At 42.9% G+C, this 20,890-nt stretch overlaps 1 protein-coding gene across 13 annotated transcripts in view; it reads left to right on the forward strand.

The window, feature by feature from the left end:
• Positions 1 to 20,890, forward strand: part of FARS2 (phenylalanyl-tRNA synthetase 2, mitochondrial) — a 458,205-nt gene that overhangs the window by 55,297 nt on the left and 382,018 nt on the right. For all 13 annotated transcript variants that reach the window (XR_012334309.1, XM_073810283.1, XM_073810290.1 and 10 more), the window contains one exon: positions 19,277 to 19,920. Coding sequence is in view for 12 of the 13 variants with exons in the window: in XM_073810283.1 (XP_073666384.1) it covers positions 19,277 to 19,920 (644 nt within the window). In the remaining variant the exon portion in view is untranslated. Of the gene's footprint in view, positions 1 to 19,276; positions 19,921 to 20,890 lie in introns of those variants that run through there.

Consider the following 20,890-nt stretch of genomic DNA (forward strand, 5'->3'; position numbering starts at 1 on the left):
TGTTCCCTTGTAGGAACACACCACTGTTTGTTTATCCATCCTCCTATTGATGAGCATCTGGGCTCTTTTTGTTTTGGGGCTGCTGTGAGTAAAGTTACAATGAATGTTCTCATACAGATCTTTCTGTAGACATTTTCTCTTGGTTAAATACCTAGGGTTCAAATTATTGGATCCGTTGCCAGACATTTTTCTGAAGCGGTTGTATCATTTTACACTCTTTCAGACAAAAGTGTTTGTCTGACCAATGATGTCAAGCGCTTCTACATGTACTTATCAGCCATTTGCATATCTTCTGTGATTGGGACTCCTTGTCTTTTTATTATTGAATTGCAGGGGTTCTTTATATGTCACGGCTGCCGTGTTCATGTTTTACGAATCTTTTCTCCCAGTCTTTGGCTTCCTTTTAATTTTCTTAAAGATGTCTTTTGAAGAACAGAAAATTTTAATTTTCAAATACAATCTTGCCAGTGATTTCTTTCATGATTATTGCTATGTTTTAAGAAACCTGTGTCCACTCCCAAGTTACGAAGATATTCTAATATGTTTTCTTCTAAAAGCTTCACATTTTGGTCAGTAGTTTTTTGATGTATCTTGAGTTAATTTATTTATATACTGTGAGGTGGGGACTCTGCCTTTTGGCCACTCCTCAGCATAATCTGCTTCTGTTTCCCTGGCTGACTGATGTGCACATACACTGATGGCTGCACACTCGTACATTCTGTTCTTTCTTTACCCTGCTTCCACAAATATTTGCTGAGTGTTTATTATGTGCTGGGTGCTGGGCTTGTTTTTGGGTATATAGCGTTGAACAAAATATAAATAATCCATGTCACCGTGGAGGTGGTAGTCTAGTAAGGATAAATAGACATTAAGCAAATGAACACAAATGCTTTTATATGCAAGTCTAGTGAAGTCCTATTTGTCTTAGAAAGCTCACCTTAAGTCAGTATTTGAAAACCAGACATTGTAAGCCACCGTATCAGCTGGCTAAAGAAAATCATGTGATTATATCAATTGATATGGAAAAATTATTGCACAAAATCCTGTACTCATTCAAGATAAAACTCTCAGCAAACTAGGGATAGAGGGGAACTTCTTCAGTTTAATGAAGGGCATCTGTAAGAATCCTCCGGTTAACATCATATCTAATGCTAAGAGACGGGATGTTTTCTCCCTAAGATTGGGAACAAGGCCAAGATATCTGCTTTCAGCATTCTTGTTCAACGTTGTATTGGAAGTTCTAGCAACTTCAATAAGGCAAGAACAGGAAATCAAAGCCATATTGGAAAGGAAGAAAGAAAACTATCCCTGTTTGAAGATGATATGATTGTCTGTGCAGAAAATCCCAAAGAATGTATGAAAAACAAAACAAAACAACTCTCCTAAAACTAATCGGTGAGTTCTGCAAGGTCTCAGGATATAATATCAACAAATAAAAATCCATCACGTTTCTATATGCTAGCAACAAACGTGTGGGAACCGAAAGTACAGACACAAAACTATTTACCGTCACTCTCAGGAAATAGGACTGTATTTAACAAACCATGTGTAGGAACTTTATGCTGAAGATTATAAAATGCTGATGAAAGAAATCAGAGACCTAAACAAAGGGAGAGAGACGTGCTCACAGGCTGGAAGACTCAACATAGTGAGGTGTCAGTTCTCCCTAAATTGTTCAGTGCAATTACTGTGAAAATGCCAGCAAAGGTGTATTTTTTTCCCACTTAAAGTCATCCCGATAAAGTACTAAAAATTATCAGCCTTATTAAATATCAGTCCTTGAACACTGCCTTTTCAGAAATATACATACGAGTTTTTGTTTTAGAACAGTTTTAGATTTATAGAAAAATTGGGAAGGTAATCCAAAGAGTTTCCACACCTCTCACATTGTTTTTCCGGTTATTAACATCTTACATTAGCCTGGTGACTTTGTTAAAATTAATGAATCCGTACTGATACATTATTATTAATTGAAGTGCCTACTTTCTTCAGACTTCCTTATTTTTACATGATGTCCTTCCTCAGCTCTGGAGTCCCATCCAGGATTCCACTTGACGTTTGGTCATTTCTGTCTTGAGCTGCACAGTGCATTAGGTTTTCCTGGATTGTGATGACTTGGACAGTTTCGTGGAGTACCTGGTGTCAGATATTTTGTAGAATGTCTCTCAGCTGGGATCTGCATGAGGTTTTTCTCATGATGAGACTAGTGTGATGTGTGTTTTGGGGAGGACACCCACAGAGGTAAGGGCCACCCTCATGCATCATATCGTGGGCGCACTGTCAGCTTAGCTGATCACTGTGGCTGTTGGTTTGATCGCCTGGCCGAGGTAGCATGTGTCAGTTTTCTCCATTGTAAAGTGACCCTTCACCCTTTCCCTTGAGAACCATCAAGGGTTTTATACACAAGCGTCTTCCAAGATTTATGTGGGGGCTTTCCTTATGGTACTGTGGTTAAGAGTCTGCCTGCCAATGCAGGGGACACGGGTTCGAGCCCTGGGCCAGGAAGATCCCACATGCAGCAGAGCAACTAAGCCCATGCGCCACAACTACTGAGTCTGCGCTCTAGGGCCCGTGAGCCACAACTACTGAGCCCATGTGCCACAACTACTGAAGCCCATGTGCCTAGAGCCCGTGCTCTGTGGCACGAGAAGCCAGCACAATGAGAAGCCCACGCACTGCAACGAAGAGTAGCCCCTGCTCTAGAGAAAGCCCGCGTGCAGCAACGAAGACTCAGTGCAGCCAAAAATAATAAATACATAAATAAATTTATAAAAAATTAAATAAAACAAAGTTTGTATGGAAAGGCACAGGTCCTAGAATAGTTAAATAATTTTGAGAAAGAATAAAGTCAGTGGAGCGATTGTTACGAAAGCCTGCAAGAGCTACAGTAAACTAAGGCAGAATGGTATTGGTGGAGGGACAGACACAGAATAGAGAATCTAGGAAAAGCAATTTAATGGAGGAAGGATAGGCTTTTCAAAAAATGGTGTGGGAACAATTGGACGTCCATTGGCAAAACGGTGAACTTTGGCTTAACTCTCACACCTTATATAAAAATTAACTCAAGATGAATCATGAACTTAAATGTAAAACTATAAATCTTTTAGAAAAAAACATAGGAGAAAATTTTTAGGATGTAGGGCTTGGCAAATAGTTCTTAGACTTGACACCCAAAGCATGATTCATAAGAGAAAAGAATTGATAAGTTGGACCTTCAAATACAGACTTTTACTATGCTAAAGACCCTGTTAAGAGGATGAAAAAGATAAGTTTTGAGACCGGGAAAAAATGTTTGCAAACTACGTATTTGAAAAAGGAACAGCATCTAAAATATACAGAATTTTCGAAATTCAACAGTAAAACAAAGAAACAGAAAATAGTGCAATTAGAAAAGGGAAAATAGCATGAATGGACGTTTCACCAAGAAGATCTGCACATGGTGAGTAAGCACATGAAAAGATGCTCACCATCATTACCCACTAGGGAAATGAATATTTAAACCACAAAGAGATATCACTACATACCTATCAAAACGGCTAAAATGAAAAATAGTGACAACCCCAAGTGCTGGTAAGGTTGTAGAGAAACTAGATCCCTCATACATTGTTGTGGGAAGTAAAAGATACAGCAACTCTGGGAACCAGTTTGGCAGTTCCTTATGAAACTAAATATTCAGCCACCATGTGACCTAGCTATGCATTCTTGGGCTGTTTACCCTGGAGAAGTGAAAACATATGCTCACATAAGAATTTATACACCAATGTTCATAGTAGAATCCACCAGCCGTCCTTCCAAGGGAGTATGCATGGTCAAACAAACTGTGGCACGTCCACACCATGGTGTAAAGCAAAGACTCTCAGTTTTTTCCTTCCTTCTGATGTAGGGAAAAACCCAGTTCGTCCTTTCTGCGTGCTTGTTTATCCTGTGTGTCTACTTTACTTCACTTCTGACACTTCTGGTCCCCGAATGTGTGAAGGTTTTCCCCACACCAGTAAGTGGTTCTCAGACACCAGCTGGGTGTCCTACAATGTAACTCAATTCTGGCACTGAGTACCCGGAGATAATCCCAGATCCCACCAGTTAAGGGCTCAGTCCCATAACACTAGGACTGCCCCCTCCTTTTTAAGTTAATTTAACTGTAAAGTATTTTATTTCACAAGCCCTTTAGACTTGGGTCCTCAGGCTGTTTCCAAATGGGAATTCTCACTGTTTTTGTTTTGCCCTATTCAGTCATTTAGAGGCAGTACACTTTCACAATCTCTATAAAAAGTCAAGGACACCATGCCTAACAGACTAAATCTCTGGCAATAAAAATTTGAAAACAGCTTTTGTTTTTTTCCACTTGTAAGGTAGATCATCAACTGTCAGGATGTTCTTTGAAGGTAACTTTGATTTCTGGGGGGAAGCCTTAAAAAAAGTAAAGCTTGTCTTTCAGAAGATTAACATTGATCTTTAAAATCTAAAATAAAAATAATGCAAGCACGTAATGCCCACTCTGCCCAGGTACTTGCTTGCCGCCGTGCTGGCGCTTTCCTGGTGTGAAGGAAGATGCAGGTGGGGCCGTGAGCGGGCGCTGGGTGACCTGTGGAGGTCAGGGGGCCTGGTCCCTGCGGAGGGGGTGTCTCTGGGCCTCGTTTTCCCGTCTGCCAAATGCTGTGGTTGGGCTAACTCCTCTCAAAGCTCCCTCTGACTTTGGAGTTTTAAGGTTTTCTGAAATATTTAAATACTTCCCTAACTAGCCACAGAGGGCGCCATCCTTCCTACTGCTGGAGCCGCTGTGAGGGAGTGCAGCCCAGGGAGCCTGGAAGCAGGCTTCTGAGCGCCTCCTCTTTGTGGCTTTGCTTTTCCTTTAAGTGAACTTTTGTAACAACGGTAACAGACACATATTCTAGTCTAAGTGATAGGATACTTTCCACACCTCAGTAAGTTAGCATCTGCATCGTATCCAGGGAGTAATTTTCTACCCATGTCATCCTTCTGGTGTGCAGTCCAGGTCTGGGAATAAGAAAAGGCCGTTTCCATCCTTCTGCACTCAGACCAGGCACTTTATTCCTTATTCACACTTGGTATTCAGTTCTAATGCGCTGAATTGTTTTGCTTCTGCGCAGCTTACAACGGAGTGGAAGCCTCAGGTTCACAGAGGACGGCAGAGCTTTCAGTACTGCTCTTACAGTGGTAGAGGATCTGCTGGCCAGTGGAAATCCAAGAAGGAGGCAAAAAACAAATTTAAAAACAACAGAAAACTGTATGATGGCCCAGAATAGCCATAGCCTTTCCAAAGGATGACCACTGTCATTGAGAAAAGTTTAAATTTTGTCTATCGCCTCTGTTAAATGCTATAGTAACATTTCACGGTATTTCTGTACCGGTGGTTCTCCAGCCTTTCCTGGCATCAGAATCGCCCTGAAGCCTGCTGGCCCCGCCCCAAGTCCCTATTTCCTGGATCAGGGGTGGGGCTAGAGCCTTATTTCTAACAGCTTCTCTAGTGATGTTGGTGCAGCTGGTCCTGGGACCACACTTTGAGTGCCACTGTCCTACATAAAATCATCTTCAGTGTTGTTTAAAATCATAAGTGTAAATTTCCTATAATTAACTTACGTGTAAAGCTCATTGCTTACTACATAATTATTTCCAAAATATCTTCATTTTGTATCATCCTCCCCATAGCCCCCTCCTAAGGGAACCTAAGGTCATGGGATATTTTCGCTTTCAAATACATAATCCTCTGTGCCATTCCCCCCTATGAGAGTCTGCTCTCAGTTTCTTCAATGCAGAGAAACTCCAAATGTTTGTGATTCTTCCATTTTTGAATTCATTTGTTTCTACTTTCATTCTTTCTTATTCTTAATTTTATTTGGTTATCGTTTTACTATTGGAACCCAAAGCTTAGTTTTACTTTTTTTTTAGATTACTAATGAACTTAATGCTCTTTTCCTGAGCATACGTCATAAATTCCTCTCTGTCACACACACCCTACAAAATTCAAAAGGTTATATGACGCTGTATAGTTAAAAAGAGTTTCTCTCCTACCTCTGTCTCCCAGCCACCCACTTCCCCTCCTTGGAGGCATCGACTGTTAGTACTTTCTTGACATACATGCGGTCTTTATTATTTACCAATTTTGTATTTGTGAATTTGCCTAGTTGCTAGAATTTATTTATAACCTCAAAATCAGCACTCCTGGGGCTTTCATGGTCATTTGAGGACATGCGCAGAACATCACAAAGCAGAGTCCCCTACCCACGTGTTCCCAGCTGAGGTCAGGCAAGGGGGTGGTGGTCTGCGTTCTCATTTCAGCTCCTACGTAGATAAGTATCTTTTTTGCCATCTATTTAGTGCCGTGTTTTTTGTGTTTTTGTGCTTTTTGGGGGGTGATTTTGCTGTTTAAATGGCCCCCAGGCCTAGTGCTGAAGTGCTGTCTAGTGTCCCTGAGAGCAGGAAGGCTGTGACATGCCTTGTGGGGAAAATACGTGTGTGAGATGAACTTGGTTCAGGCGTGAGCTACGGTGCACTTGGCTGTGAGGTCAGTGTTAATCAACCGTATATATTACATAAGATGTCTTTAAACGGAAAGACACATAAGCCAAGGTTATGTACTGATTAGTTGGCAAAAATGTGAGCAGGGCCTCTCAGGACACTAGGTCTCTCTCCCTGAGGAGCAGCGGTTCAGTGTCCATTGATTCGGTGTTCTCAGGGATGTTCTAGATCAGAACTACTTTGAAAAATGAGAATTGACTGTGTATTATTTTCACTGTTTTCATGACCCAGATATTTTGCAATTTGAATTCAGTGCTTTCATGTACTAGCTAATCCTTAAAACTTAACAAAACTTACAGAAAAATGCAGAGCTATGTGTTTTACAGGGGATTTTAGCAGAGAGCACAATATAATCAGGACCGATTGTGGCTGATTAGGGCGGATGGAACCTGGCATGTAGGCCTGAATTTCACTCTTCTGCCATCTCGCCACGATGTTCAGAGTATGCCTTAGCAGGCGCACGACAGCCTTCTCTGCATTAAGAATTAAGGAGTGTTGTTTGATTTCCACCCTTGTAAATGACTTGCTGAGTGAACCTCAGTGCTGTGCTCTGACTTTTATCATTCGGTCTGCTGTGGGGAGAGGATCAGGCAGTTGAAATATCACTGTGAGTTATGGAGTAGTGTCTTCTCTTAGTGAAACAGTGATATGGAAATATACAACATGGATATTCCTAGTGGCGTTTACTTGTTTGACTTGGGAAAACATTCTTTTTAAGGACAGAAGCATCGTCCCCGTCCTCCAGTAGCTTAAGATCTAACAGCTGGAGCAGCATCCTGATTGGTGGGTGCAGTGAGTGTTTTATGTGCTTTTGGGGAAGAAAGAAGAGATGGGTCAGTTCCGCCTGAGCAGAGTGTGAAGGGTAAGACCTGGTTTCATAGAGATAAAACATCTCTGGAATTACGGATCATGTCAATGGGAAGATGTGTTTCGGTTTGAAAAGAAATCTCGCAAGGAGCTTCTCAGGACTGTATCTGTTGGAAAAAGCAAAGTTGGCGGGTGTTTATCAGGAAAGGACAAGCAGTGGAAATGGCAGGGGCGGCCTGGGACCGGGTGAGAGGCAGACGGCCTGGGCTTGGACCCTGATGCAGTCTTCAGTTGGCAGGCACAGCACTGGGCACGTTAGTTTATGTCTGTCATAGTGCTGTCAAGAGGATTAAATGAAAGAAGAAGAATAAAGAAAAGGCTTCGGAGAGGAGGTGATGTTATGTCACCATTTGTAGGTAGTGTTTCAGGCTATTAGCGTCTACTTAATAATTATGGAGCTACCAACTATACTTCAATAACATGTAAAAATAAATAAATACAGAAACAAACAAAAAAATAATTGTGGAGCTAAGGGCTGGCGAAGCCTTTGTGTGCTAGAAAGACTCTTTCCTCCACTGTAGCCAAGACTCCCGGATTTTATATGCAGCGACTTTATTTGGAGGAGCCTAGATAAAATCATTTTATTTAGAATATTTAGGAGAGCAGAAGTTTTCACCTGGAGGCTACGTCTTCTATGTAACAGTAATATTTCTAATTACCTAAAATAGTTTTTAATATGCAGTTTAGTGAGTTGGTTTAAAACAAGTTTTAATTTTACCTGCCGTAGCCATTCGGCTTGCTGAGTATTTCTGGGCGAACACTTTAGTCTTTTTCATTAGCTGAGTATTTTTTATTTAAAGACTATTCCGTACACGTACATTAGTAGGGTTATTACACATTATTTTAAATGCTGAATTTAGTGGATAATTAATTATGTCATTCTCCAAATGTGTAATATGTGGAAGGACTGTAAATACCTTTCATTAGAAACAAAAATAAATGATGACTAGTAGGTTGACCTAAGTTGAGATTAGCCAGCAGTTTTGATGTTTCACTTGACTTTGATGAGATGCTAAAGAGCATTAAGGAAGAGTTTGGTATATTTGTTTTATAGTGTTTGTGTGTATTATTTTTTATATGCATGAGAGGAATTTTTTCCCTGGCATATTTAGGGAAGTATTCATTCATACTAATGGGTATTGGTAACATGAACTTAATTTTAACTCATGATATTTTTCTTAAGTGAAAATTTGTGAAAGAGTGGTTGGGAGTCTAACTACAATTCCAAATATGGTGACATCTTTAGATACTTACTAACCAGCCTTCAAGTTAATTTTGTAGGGTCTTTTGTCTGCAGTCATTCCCTCATGCATTTGCTTAATTACAGATTTTAACCTTTTGACTTATGACAGCAAAACTGATTTCTCTTGGAACTGAGTACAGTGAGTTGTGTTTTTAAAAACCTTTAAAAAGTTGTGTTTTTCCATTTGTTTCTGTGTCCATCATAAGAGATTTTTCTCTTGAGTACTCCTCCATTCTTGAATAATTAAGAAGTTTCCAGCACGACAGAACACTTTCCAATCTCTCATTCTTGAAAACACGGCATTTATGAGCAGAGAATGGTACTGCTTGTCATTTCTCCACTGAATTACAGTGATGAAAAGACATCTCTTCTGAATGGGAACATGGCCTTGTATATTCACATAATGATTGTCTGTAGAATTGCTTTCCTCACTCCTTTTTTCCCCCTTAGACTTAATTTTTTTTTCCCCCTTAGACTTAATTTTAATCAGAGACATTATCTACACAAAGGTGCCTATTACCAAAGAAGGCTGTGGTGGCAGGGGCTTTCTCGGGGTCTCTGATCGGTTGGCCCTAGCCCTGTCCCTTGTCGGGCCTGCCCTCTGAGCGGAGCTGCCAGGTTCTCGCGTCACTGTGGTGACAAGTGGTGTGCTCATTTATACAGCAGCTGGGCCTTGTCAACCTGTGGAAGCCATGTGCCCCTGGCCGCAAAGTCCAGTGCCAATTTTGTGCTGGTGGCTTTAAGCCATGCCTTAAATACGTTGCTGAAACCGATGGTGGATAAGTAGTCATTGGAGGGAAGAACTGCGTTCATTTGCGCGAAGTAAGAGCATTTGTGAATGGTAAAGGGCTGCTGGTATTTCTGAGCAGTAGACCCTCCTGCTTTCTGGAGCTGCAGCTTTCTGCCTTGGGGGCTTCCCTTTTGTTACTTACGTGCTCCTGAATCAATCAGAAAAATGCATCTCCGGGGTAAATCTTTAGAGGAAAGAGTTTATGTATACTTTATTCTCTTCAGTGTTAAAGTACCCAAAGTACAAAAGCAAAGTTGTTGGTATCAGTGCCCACAATCATAGCTAGGAATTAGGCACACCAGATGCTGGGAAAAATGATAATTGTGTCCAAATGGACAAAACTCAAGGAAAGAGTATGGGACGCTCTTAGTATAACTGTGTGTTAAAACATTCTCCTAGGCATTTCATGTTACTGCAAGGTACTGATTTCAAAGCGCAGTGTCCATTTGACCCTCTATTGGCTTTTTTCTAGTGGGAGAGATGTATATGTCCACAGATGCTTACCACTAGGTTCATTTGGCACGAAAAGTGTGACTATTTCTATGTTAAACATCTAGGTAATTTATATTGGCTTCAACCAAGCCAGCAGGAGATAAGTTTTCCTGGTGCCCAGTTAGTTAAAGTGTTTGTAGAAACAATATCTTCTGTTCTTCTGCACATCCAGACTGGACTCTCGGTGGTCTTATTCATTGTGTATTGCACAAGACCCCTCCCGGAATAGCCCCCTCGTTATTCTCCGAGGTAGAGCTAGCCAGAGAACGTGTGGCCTCGTCTCTGAGGACTGGCTTCATGTGCACGTGGCCCTTTTCCTCATGGTTCCGCTCTCCTGAGGACAGAGCTCTGGCCGGGCCATCAGAACCGGGCCTGGGCTTGTAAGACCTTTGCCCTATTTGACCGAGTTTCAACTGCACTCTTGGCTTCTTTAACTCCTTTGGTTTAGGTTATATAAACATTATGTAGCCTAATCTTCTCTGTTTCTCTAAAATGTATAAATATTTTGATATAGATTTTCCTGAATTCAGATATATTTTATTTCGCCACCATATTAAATTACATTTCCCTTCTGATTAATGTCACCTATGAGTTAGGAGAGGTGAAAACACTTTAACTGAACCCAATTACTGTTTTGTCATGTAATTAAAATTCCAGAAAGCCTGTTAACGTACCCATATTGATACAGCAGAATTAAAGAAAATGCTATTTATGGAAGGACCCAAAATCCTAGGGTCACTCCTTAACAGGTAGGTGCCTGAGAAGTGAAACATGGTGTGTGTCCTGGGAAGGAAGCCAAGAGGGGCAGGAAAGGTGGTTGTGTTCACCCAAAGCCATATCTGAATAAATACTCTGCTCGGCCATGAAAGTTTTTAAAGGGAAGTAATCTCAGTTAATCGTTGAGATGGTGGGTCACAGTCATCACCATCCCCCACTGTCTGCAGGCTTGTGTGCAGGCTTGTTGACTTGTGATTTTTCTTTAGATGCTATTTCGTTCACATAAGTTTGTTCGTGAGATTACTGAAACGGAAGCTAGGGGAGAGATCTCGTCATCTGTTAATTAATTATTCTTCATTTCTAGTCCTCTGATCTACGGAAAGAACCAACAGGTTAGGCAAGGTATTGTGTGGTCAAAAGATTTGAAAGGTGTGCTAGGGCCTGCGGTGAGTAGAGCATGGGGGTGCCTGATTTAAGGTTAGGGACAGGTCAAAAGGGCCTCTTCGCCGTAGAGAGCTCTTTCCTGCCTAAGGTTGCTTACAGCCTTACTTTTCAACTTCTTGTGAAAAGTAGTATTTTTGACATTTGCCTACTCAACAGCGTGACATCTGTAACGGAGCCTGGTGACCAAGGAATTTTATGTCCCTGAAGAACAAGTATACAGTCATCACACAGTAAAATAAAACTGCTTGCTGTAGTTAACGGATTCCTGAAGTTCCAAGACCTGAAAGAACTCAGCCTTGAAATGCCATTTCTGCAGCTGCTAATGCTGGAAATGAGGCTGATAAATCAACACTAGGAAATGCTTGGCGCTGACCTTGGACCACAGTGAGGTTTGACTGTGAACCCGCAGAGAAGACATTGAAGGATTTCGTGTCACTAACGAAGAGACTATCCACATTTCTCTTCTGCTGGAAGTTGATCAGCCAGTGTAGTAAATAAGTTGAATAGAAGCTGAATTTGGTAATGTTGCACCTCTTTGTGCATTCCTTGAATGAAGGCGGAAATGCTGGAATGGTATTAAATTCAGACAAGCGTGAGGAGAGTAGTGATGAGGATGAGGGTGACGTCATGAATGTAGGTGTGATAGTGGGATTTACAGTAAGGAATATATCTGTGGTCTTCTTCCATTGTTCCTAGCACGGAGCTCCTAAAACCCTTCTGACTGTAATCTGTAACGCATAGGGGCATTCTTCTGTTATGATGTCAGTTTTGTTCTCAGTTTCTGAAAAATGTGTCTGTTGTTATTCATAGAACAAGCCCTTTTCTACTACCCCTGAGTTTATGTTAATGAGGGTAGAAACCCATATTAAAGTGTCAGGAGACAAACGAGCCTTTCTAAAGGCCATGTGCGGGGTGGGGGGGCGTCATTTGAGAATGATGTTCCAGGCCCATCATCAGATGCCCAGGTTGCGGCTGACGACCACCGCGGTGATAGCCATGCTGTTGTACTTTTCTGAGGCCCTCTTGCAGCCCCGTACAATGAGCTGCGCATGCAGCATAGGTAGTAGCTTAGACTGAACTGAACTTTAGTGACTATTTTCCTTAGAAATAAGAAAGATTTTCCCTTACTAAAAGACAGCGTAACGTTTTAGCTTTACGTGTATTAAAGATTTCATTAACGGGTATCATTGAGAAACATCTGTTTGGCATAAGAGCCAGTATTATCAATTTCCTAGAAAATCTGAATGTCTTGGGGGAGAAAAGCATTGACTGATTGGCATTGTGCTTCTGACAGTTGATTTATAGCTAGGGAAAGGAATTTGGAAAGGCAAAGAAGTTTTTTATATGCCAAGCATTTCATCTGTGGAAAACGAAGAATGTTGCCCACCGTCCTGTTCTACAAGTATCATGTCATTAGCCACTGCAGTTGCTGACCTGTCCAGTGGTTAAGGCTCCACGCTCCCAGTGCAGGGGGCATGGGTTCGATCTCTGGTCAGGGAAAATTCCACATGCCATGCAGCCAAAAAAAAATTACAATACAGTACACCCTGGAAGGAATTCAGGGTGAAGGTCAGAATGAAGCACTCTGTGTGCTGGGAAAACAGGCAATATTTTGGGCCTCTCGGCCCTTAGATAGTTAGAAATATTTCAGGAGAAATTTTTTTTTTAATGCTAACCATCATCTGAACCTCAGCAAGTCATAGTATTTATTTATTTATTTTTGGCTGTGTTGGGTCTTGGTTTCAGTGCAAGGGCTTTCTCTAGTTGTGACAAGCGGGGGCCGCTCTTCATCGCGGTGCGCGGGCCTCTCTTGTTGCGGAGCACAGGCTCCAGCCGCGCAGGCTCAGTAGTTGTGGCTCACGGGCCTAGTTGCTCCGCGGCATGTGGGATCTTCCCAGACCAGGGCTCGAACCCGTGTCCCCTGCATTAGCAGGCAGATTCTCAACCACTGTGTCACCAGGGAAGCCCCCAGGTGAAATTTTTTATGAACTGTATTCTTGCATCTTCCCTTACTTAGAAAAGCACTTAAAGTTCATTAACTGAAATAGTATTCTTTGTGACTAGTGGTAACCTTGTAGCGAGATGTATGCTTGACTGCACGTACCCCTTCACCAAAATTGCGTATATATTGGCTTCTCCCTCTGCTTCTTAGAAGCAGCTTCTCAGAGTCACTTGAGAGAATGTCTCCTGGACCACAGTCCTCAGTAAGTCCTCAGATAAAACTGAAACTCACAGCTCTCACGTTGTGCATTTCCTTCCGAAGTGGACACCTGTGTTGTTAAAAGTAATCTCTTACCTGGTCACTGAATGCAGTTAATTAAACTACAGCAGCGTTACGTTTATATTGGCATTATTCTTTTGTTTGTTTGTTTTTTTGTTATTGTTTTTTAACACCTTTATTGGAGTATAATTGCTTTACAATGGTGTGTTAGTTTCTGCTGTATAACAAAGTGAACCAGCTATACATATACATATATCCCCATATCTCCTCCCTCTTGCGTCTCCTTCCCACCCTCCCTATCCCACCCCTCTAGATGGTCACAAAGCACTGAGCTGATCTCCCTGTGCTATGCAGCTGCTTCCCACTAGCTATCTATTTTACATTTGGTGGTGTATACATGTCCATTATTCTTGATACAATTATAAGTGGGTTTAATACAACCTCTTAAAATGGCTAGAACTCAACTCGCCATATTTTTAAATAACTTTTTCTTATAATAATTCAACTATTTCAAAATAACAGGTTTAATAAAAAATGTAATAGATGTCCATTTAGAAAATTTAGAACTATAAAAGTAGAAAATAAGGACCAGGGATTATAGCCATTGAATCTTACATAGTTCTTCCACGGTTTCTAAATATAGTAAGTGTGTATTTATATATATATATATATATATATATATATATATATATATATATTTATATTTATATAGTTAAGATCATCTCATACATTTTTATATTCTATTTATCACTTTGTCAGTATGTAGTTATGTCATTAAAGCTCTTTGCAACCATTACACTTTATGACTGCACAATGTTTTACTGTATGGTTCTACTATAATTTACTTAATATCCCCCTCTCTGGGGAAAGTTTATGTTGTTTGTAATTTTTCTGTATTATAAATCACACTGTAATGAAACTTCTTTGTGTTTCACTTCTGTCTTAATTTGCATTATTTCTTGTGATAATTCCTTGAAGGGTAATTACCGTGCCAAAGGGTATGAACAGGTTTGAGTCTCTTGCTAGTGCTAGATGGCTGCCCAGAAAGGCTGCACCAGTGACACAGGGAACGGCCTTTTTAGAGACATTTTCTTTGCATTCAGCAGGAACAAAAACACTCTTTGCCCGCTCTTTTTGAGCAAAAGTTAATGGAAATTGGCTGTTTCCCTGCCGTTATTTAGTCCAGTACAGTATATAAGCTGTGTGTTGACTGGGCCCAGCTTCATTTTTCTGGGTAGATGCTGTTTCAGCCCTGTCTCTGCAGATTAATGGGACGCACCTGATCTCTTTTGCATGGCCATAACCACATGTGGGTCACATTTGGGTACCATGGCCCTTTCGGTAAGCTAACTGTGCTTTAGAGAAATTACCACTAATTAGTTTCTCCTTTACACACAAGACTGAGGAAGATTGAAGGAAGGACTGTTTAAACCGCTGCAAAATTCATTCATTCTAACAGACAAAATAACATTTACTTGGTGAATGTTGAGATTGTACAGAATATTTTTCTTTATAAGTCTAAAGCTTTCCTTGGGAGATCGGGGTCATCTATTGAAAGTTCCCTTAACTTCCTTTCTTTTGGTCTCAGAAGTTTCAAAGTATTTTTAATCCATTTTCTCATTGGTAACCTCCTTCATTTTTATATGTTCCATTCATGTAAACCCATTTTAATCTGACTTCTGTCTTCACCCAGCCATTGAAATTGCCCTGTTGATGGTCATCTTGTCAAATAGTTCTTTACTTTGCCCCCTGCCTAACATCTTTGCTACATTTGATCCTGTTGGCGAATTTCCTTTCCATCCTTTTCTGTTTTCCCACTTTCTTTTCTCCCTTCCTCTTCTGCCTGGTGTCAGGTGTAGTGCTAGCCTCTGAGTGCGCGGTCATTTGGGAAAGAGAGGGGTTGTGTGTCTTCTACTCTCAAGAACCACATAGTCTAGCAGGAAGACAGACAGTTGGTAATAATACAGCATATTAAGAATTGTATATACAGCGGCCCTTGGTTCAGAAATAACCTTGGTTTCCTTCTAGAAACTTCCTGTTCTAGGTTCTGTGAGAACCCTTTGGTTCTTTTACTCTTTATATATCCTTCTTAAAGAGGATAATTGCCAAGAGCTCTGTCTTTTGCCCATTTCTGCTGTTACTCTCACTTTCCAATGGGTTCTTATACATGCTTACGACATTAACTCTTACCCCTATACAAACAAATCCCAAGGTCTCCATTGCTAGTACTGAGCTCTTACCTTATTTGCAAACCTCAGACTGGGTCCTAGAAATTGTAAGATGGCTCTGTCACCCATACTTAACTTCAACACGTCCAAAGTCGTTTCCCTCTTGAACCAAAGACACACATGTGGAAATCATTTGGACAAACAAACAAATAAAATTCATCCCATGTTCTCTGTCTCAGTGGTATTGCTTTCTCTGTTACCTGGTCTCTAGAAGTCTATGGGCCATTTTTAACCTTTAATTCAACTTATCTTGTGTCTTACGTACTAGACAATGAGTTGAGAGCATTATGAACAGGATGCGGTGTAATCCTTTTACTATGAGGTAGGTATTATTTTCTGTATCTATACATGAGAAGCTTGAGGGCCGAAAAACGTCAAATGCTGTGTCCAAGGATAATACACAGAGCGCCCAAGGGGCCGGCCTAGGGTTACAGCCCATGGGTGTCTCTGCTCAGTGTGGCCTTTGCCCGTGATGTTGTACTGACTCTTTTCACGGTCCGTCTCACTATCGCTTCTGTGCCAAAGTCAACACATTTAATATTCACATTTGTACGTTTGTTACTTTCAGCGGCTCTGTAATCCACATGTGTTTGTGACCAGAAGGTATTCTTAGTAATGTGGAAGAACTGTTCAGTGAGTTAAGCTAAAACAGGGCTCAGCAAACTTCTTCTGTAAAGGACAAGATAATTAGTATTTTAGGCCTTGAGGGCGGTACAGTCAACTATTCAGCTCTGACTTTGTAGTGGAAAAGCCTCCACAGACAATATGTAAACAAATGGGCATCACTGGGTTCTTCCAAATGTTATTTTCAAAAACAGGGCATGGGCAGTTTGGGCCCGCAGGTCCTGAGTTGAATGGTATTTCATTTCCACCATCTAAGCGAATGTGTTTTCTTTGATTTATTCATGCATGTATTTAAAATGCATTGAGGTATAATCTAAGTTGCTCAGTTAAGGTAGAAGTTAAGATAGGTAATTACAGAGAAGTAATTTGAATGTAACAGTCTTGGGTCTGTTTTGACTGAGAAATAATTGAGTTGCTCAGAGTTCTGAACTTGGTTCACAGGTAGATGTATGAGTTTTGCAAGTTACAAGATCTAATTGAGGCCTAGATTCTTTGTAAAATAATAAGAGTAATACTTGCCTCACAGAGTTGTTGGAAGGATGAAATGGAAAACCACTTTCCATAGAGGCAGGACCATGGTCGGCGTTATCTTTCTGGGTCTCCTGTATTTTCCAGATGGACTTTCTCACAGAGAAACTTGACAGAGGAAAGAAGAAAGGCATTTACTTTTCAGATGGCAGTGGGAAATCTAGCATAGTCATTATTCTCTCTCTGTAAGAGATGATAATAAAAAAAAACAAATTGTTTTGGGTGGGGAGAAATGACAGATGAGGGCTGAGCAGATAGATTAAAAAGTCTGAAAACAAGGACAAGAAAAGTAAACTTTCCTTAGCAAGCTAGGGGTGGGGTCAGGAGGACCAAGAAAGGACGTGTGGATGGGGCACCTCGGTGGGAGCAGAGCCTGGGGGTGCAGGTGGGCATGGGCATGTGTGGAGCAGAAACAGAAAAAAGGGGGGTCGGCAGCCCATGAATACGGCCTCAGGAGCACCTTCCCTGGAAGAATCCTGAGCTTGGTGACAGCACATGGCTTTGGAAGGGAGAGATGCTTGTCGTGTCTTGCCAAGGGCGCTGAGCTGGGTCGCTGACAACCGACCAGCGTGACTTAGTGCTGCGACGCAGGAGGCGGCACGGGCATATTTAAAATTGATATCCACCGCAGTGACAGGCCGCTGAGCACTGTGGAGGGGGGAGATGGATTTCCACTGAAGTGCAGCCAAAAACACTTTTCGCAACAGCTCTGACAAAATAGTGCCATCAATGAATAAACCCACGGAGTTTCTGGGCATCTTTGAGAGCTTCTAACGGGACGGCCGTCTCAGACCAAGGGGCTCTCCCCAGGTGTCACGTGTGGTTTAACTCGGATCTGGGAGGTCCCGGTTCCATAGGCTGGGTGGGCTGTGCTGTTGGGTACATACCCGCTGTGCTTTGGATGGTCGCGTGGAGCAATGTCCTTCCCTCCTAATGCAGTTTATTAGCATGAAGTTAGGCATTTTCTTGGTATGATTGCAGAGTCCTGGAAGTCAAATCACTACCTGGTTGTATGCTTTATAGTAGCCCAGTGGGTAAAAATGCCACGTTTTAGAAGATGTTATTTGGCAGATTTAAGTTCATGGTAAATTTTTTATGAACCTAGGGATTTGACCTCTAAAGATCTTCATGCCTGAGATCCCCGAGTCAATTTAAACTTGCTCGTGGACCAGCAGAGAAGTATCCAGAATCCTTCAGTGTTGTCTTAACACTCCCTGTACCTTAGAGTTTGGGCCGCTATACCTGGATCTTTGTCACCTCATTTTTGATGTGAACAGCCTATGAGTGAGTTCCAGCTGTGAAATCTGGTCCTCTTCTTATTAAATTCTGGGCATTAAAAAGAAGATCTGGTCAATACGCTGTGTCCTGGCTGCTCTGCGTCTCTTCCCAAGTGAGTTTAGGCCTGCTCCTGGTTTCCTGTGGGTGCCCAGTAGAAAGTTGCTCTTTTACAAAAGAGACATGTAATTGATGGGATCCTACAATGGTATTAAGTTTAAATGACATGACCAGATGTGAGGACAGAAAAGATTTGCATCTATAAAAATAATTTCAGCTGTCCACTGGTATAGTCTATCACTCTGTGTAATATTTCCTTAAGTTTTTCATTTTTATTTTTAAAAAATCACATAAAAATAGCGATTACCTAAATTGGTGTATTTTATTGGAAACATCCAAAAGAAAAGCTTTGCTCATGTCATCCTGTAATATGGTGAACTAATCAGAAGTCACATGTTGTCAGGAGTGAGCAGAGCTTGGTGGTTAACGAGGGTGAAATGGGCAGGATGGCGTTTCAGACATTCTCCTTCCATCCTTCAGAGACATGACGTAATCATGGGTTTCCTTTAAGGAATGAGACCCCCCAAAAGTAGTCAAAATAAAAGAAAGTCATGGGACTTCCCTGGTGGCGCAGTGGTGAAGAATCCACCTGCCAATGCAGGGGACACAGGTTCGAGCCCTGGTCTGGGAAGATCCCACATGCGTGGAGCAACTAAGCCCGCGAGCCACAACTACTGAGCCTGTGCTCTAGAGCCCACAAGCCACAACTACAGAGCCTGCGCTCTAGAGCCCGCGAGCCACAACTACTGAACCCACGTACCACAACTACTGAAGCCCACGTGCCGAGAGCCCGTGCTCCACAACAAGAGAACCCACTGCAGTGAGAAGCCCACGCACCGCAACGAAGAGTAGCCCCCGCTCACCGCAACTAGAGCCCGCACGCAGCCAAAAACAAAACAAAAAAATAAATAAATTAAAAAAGAAAGAAAGTCATCACGTTGATAGTTTTATTCAGCGTGAGGGGTCCGGGACATGATGTGACCTGATAAAGGAAATTTTCTTTACACTCGGGAGGACAGCTAGAGATTAGGGATCTAAGCGTGACGTCCATGATTCTCTTGATGTGGAGCAGAGGGTATAAGCCTCTGGGCAGATTTCCTTAACTGGCTGTTCGCTGTGAGTGGCGGAGGGGGAGGCAGACATCAGTAGGGTGATGGGGAGCTGGTGGGAGACAGGGCCCTCCCGCCCCCCCACCCCTTACTTTCTGCAGAGTGAACCATGACTGGTGCTTATGTGTGTGCTCTTTCCAGAACCCGTGAAAGGAGTTGCTGCGATGGTTTGCTGGGCTCTCAGGAGAGCTGCCCAGGTGCGCGTCCACCTGGCGAGGAAGGCCAGCGGGGTCTGCCGAGGCCCTGAGCATCAGGCCTCGGGCGCGAGGCCCGCTGCCCCGGAGCCCGCCACCCGAGGAGCCCTCGGGGCCCTGGGCGGCACGGTGGAGCTGCTGGGCAAGTCCTACCCCCAGGATGGCTACAGCAACCTGTCCCGCAAGGTCCTGTCCAGGGTCGGCAGGAACCTGCACAACCGGCCGCATCACCCGCTGTGGCTGATCAAGGAGAGGGTGAAGCAGCACTTCTACGCGCAGTACGTGGGCCGCTCGGGGACGCCTCTCTTCTCTGTCTACGACGACCTCTCCCCGGTGGTCACCACCTGGCAGAACTTCGACAGCCTGCTCGTCCCGGCCGACCACCCCAGCCGGAAGAAGGGCGACAGCTATTACCTGAACGCGACCCACATGCTGCGCGCGCACACGTCCGCGCACCAGTGGGACCTGCTGCGCACGGGGCTAGATGCCTTCTTGGTGGTGGGCGACGTGTACCGGCGTGACCAGATCGACGCCCAGCACCACCCTGTGTTCCACCAGCTGGAGGCCGTGCGGCTCTTCTCCCGGCACCAGGTGAGTGCGGCCCCTCTCGGGCTTGGAGGACAGCCTGTGTGGTCTCGCGGAGGCCACTGCGGTTTATGTCAGCCAAGCCCCACGGGGTCCTTGACCGTGTTCTGCACCCGTGCGTTATCCATCCTGGGTGGCGTCCTCTGTGTAGGCGGAGCTCAGTGTTTTCTGGCTGATGTGTTGTGTCAGTAGCCGCAGAAATTGGCAGGCCTTTGTTTCCTTGTGTCAGTCCTTCTCCTTCCAGTCCCAACGTGCCTGTCTCTGGGTTTTCCTTATGAGTGGGTAGTCAGTGGCTCACAGTTACCGCCAGTCCCGGATGACTCGAGATGCAGCCCTGAGACCCGTGGTCTGGTTACCCCACATCTCAGTTAGCGGAGGTTAATTACATGTTCCTGGTGTTAGGCATGAATGAATTTCTTAGGTAGCCTGGGGACTGGTGGTTTAGCGGCTGAGCCTGTAAGCTGTCTTCTTGTCCCGCACTCTGTCCTTACCGTCCCCTGCTTTACACCTGTGGGTGCTTTACATGTTTTCTTTTTGAGACATTTTCATTATTGCTCTTCTTGAAATACGTGTTTGGATGCATAGAGCCTTTTTGATCAGGAAATCTGATATTCCGGCCATTCTCTAAAGCACCCAACTCCTTGCACCTGTTAGCTGACATCCTAATACACTGTGCGCAGCTTTTTTCTTTTTTTTTTTGGCAATTTATGAATATTCCTTAAAGCTTGAGTCTATTTCCTAAAAAAGTGCAGTATCACTTGTCTTTCATTAACATATTTTAAAACCGTCTCCGTTTTTATGTGAGAAACAAATGGAATTAATGAGGCATTGCTCCTATAGTACTTCTTCCAAACACGTTCACTGAAACAGGGGGAATAATTGTCACAAAACTCCTTCCCACAAAACACCAGGTTAGTGGGTTGTCGGATATGAGCAGGAACAGTATAGGATCCTCAGGCTGGTGAGTAACCGCCGT

The sequence above is a fragment of the Tursiops truncatus genome, chromosome 10 (assembly GCF_011762595.2).
Source record: "Tursiops truncatus isolate mTurTru1 chromosome 10, mTurTru1.mat.Y, whole genome shotgun sequence".
NCBI classification, from domain to species: Eukaryota; Metazoa; Chordata; class Mammalia; order Artiodactyla; family Delphinidae; genus Tursiops; species Tursiops truncatus.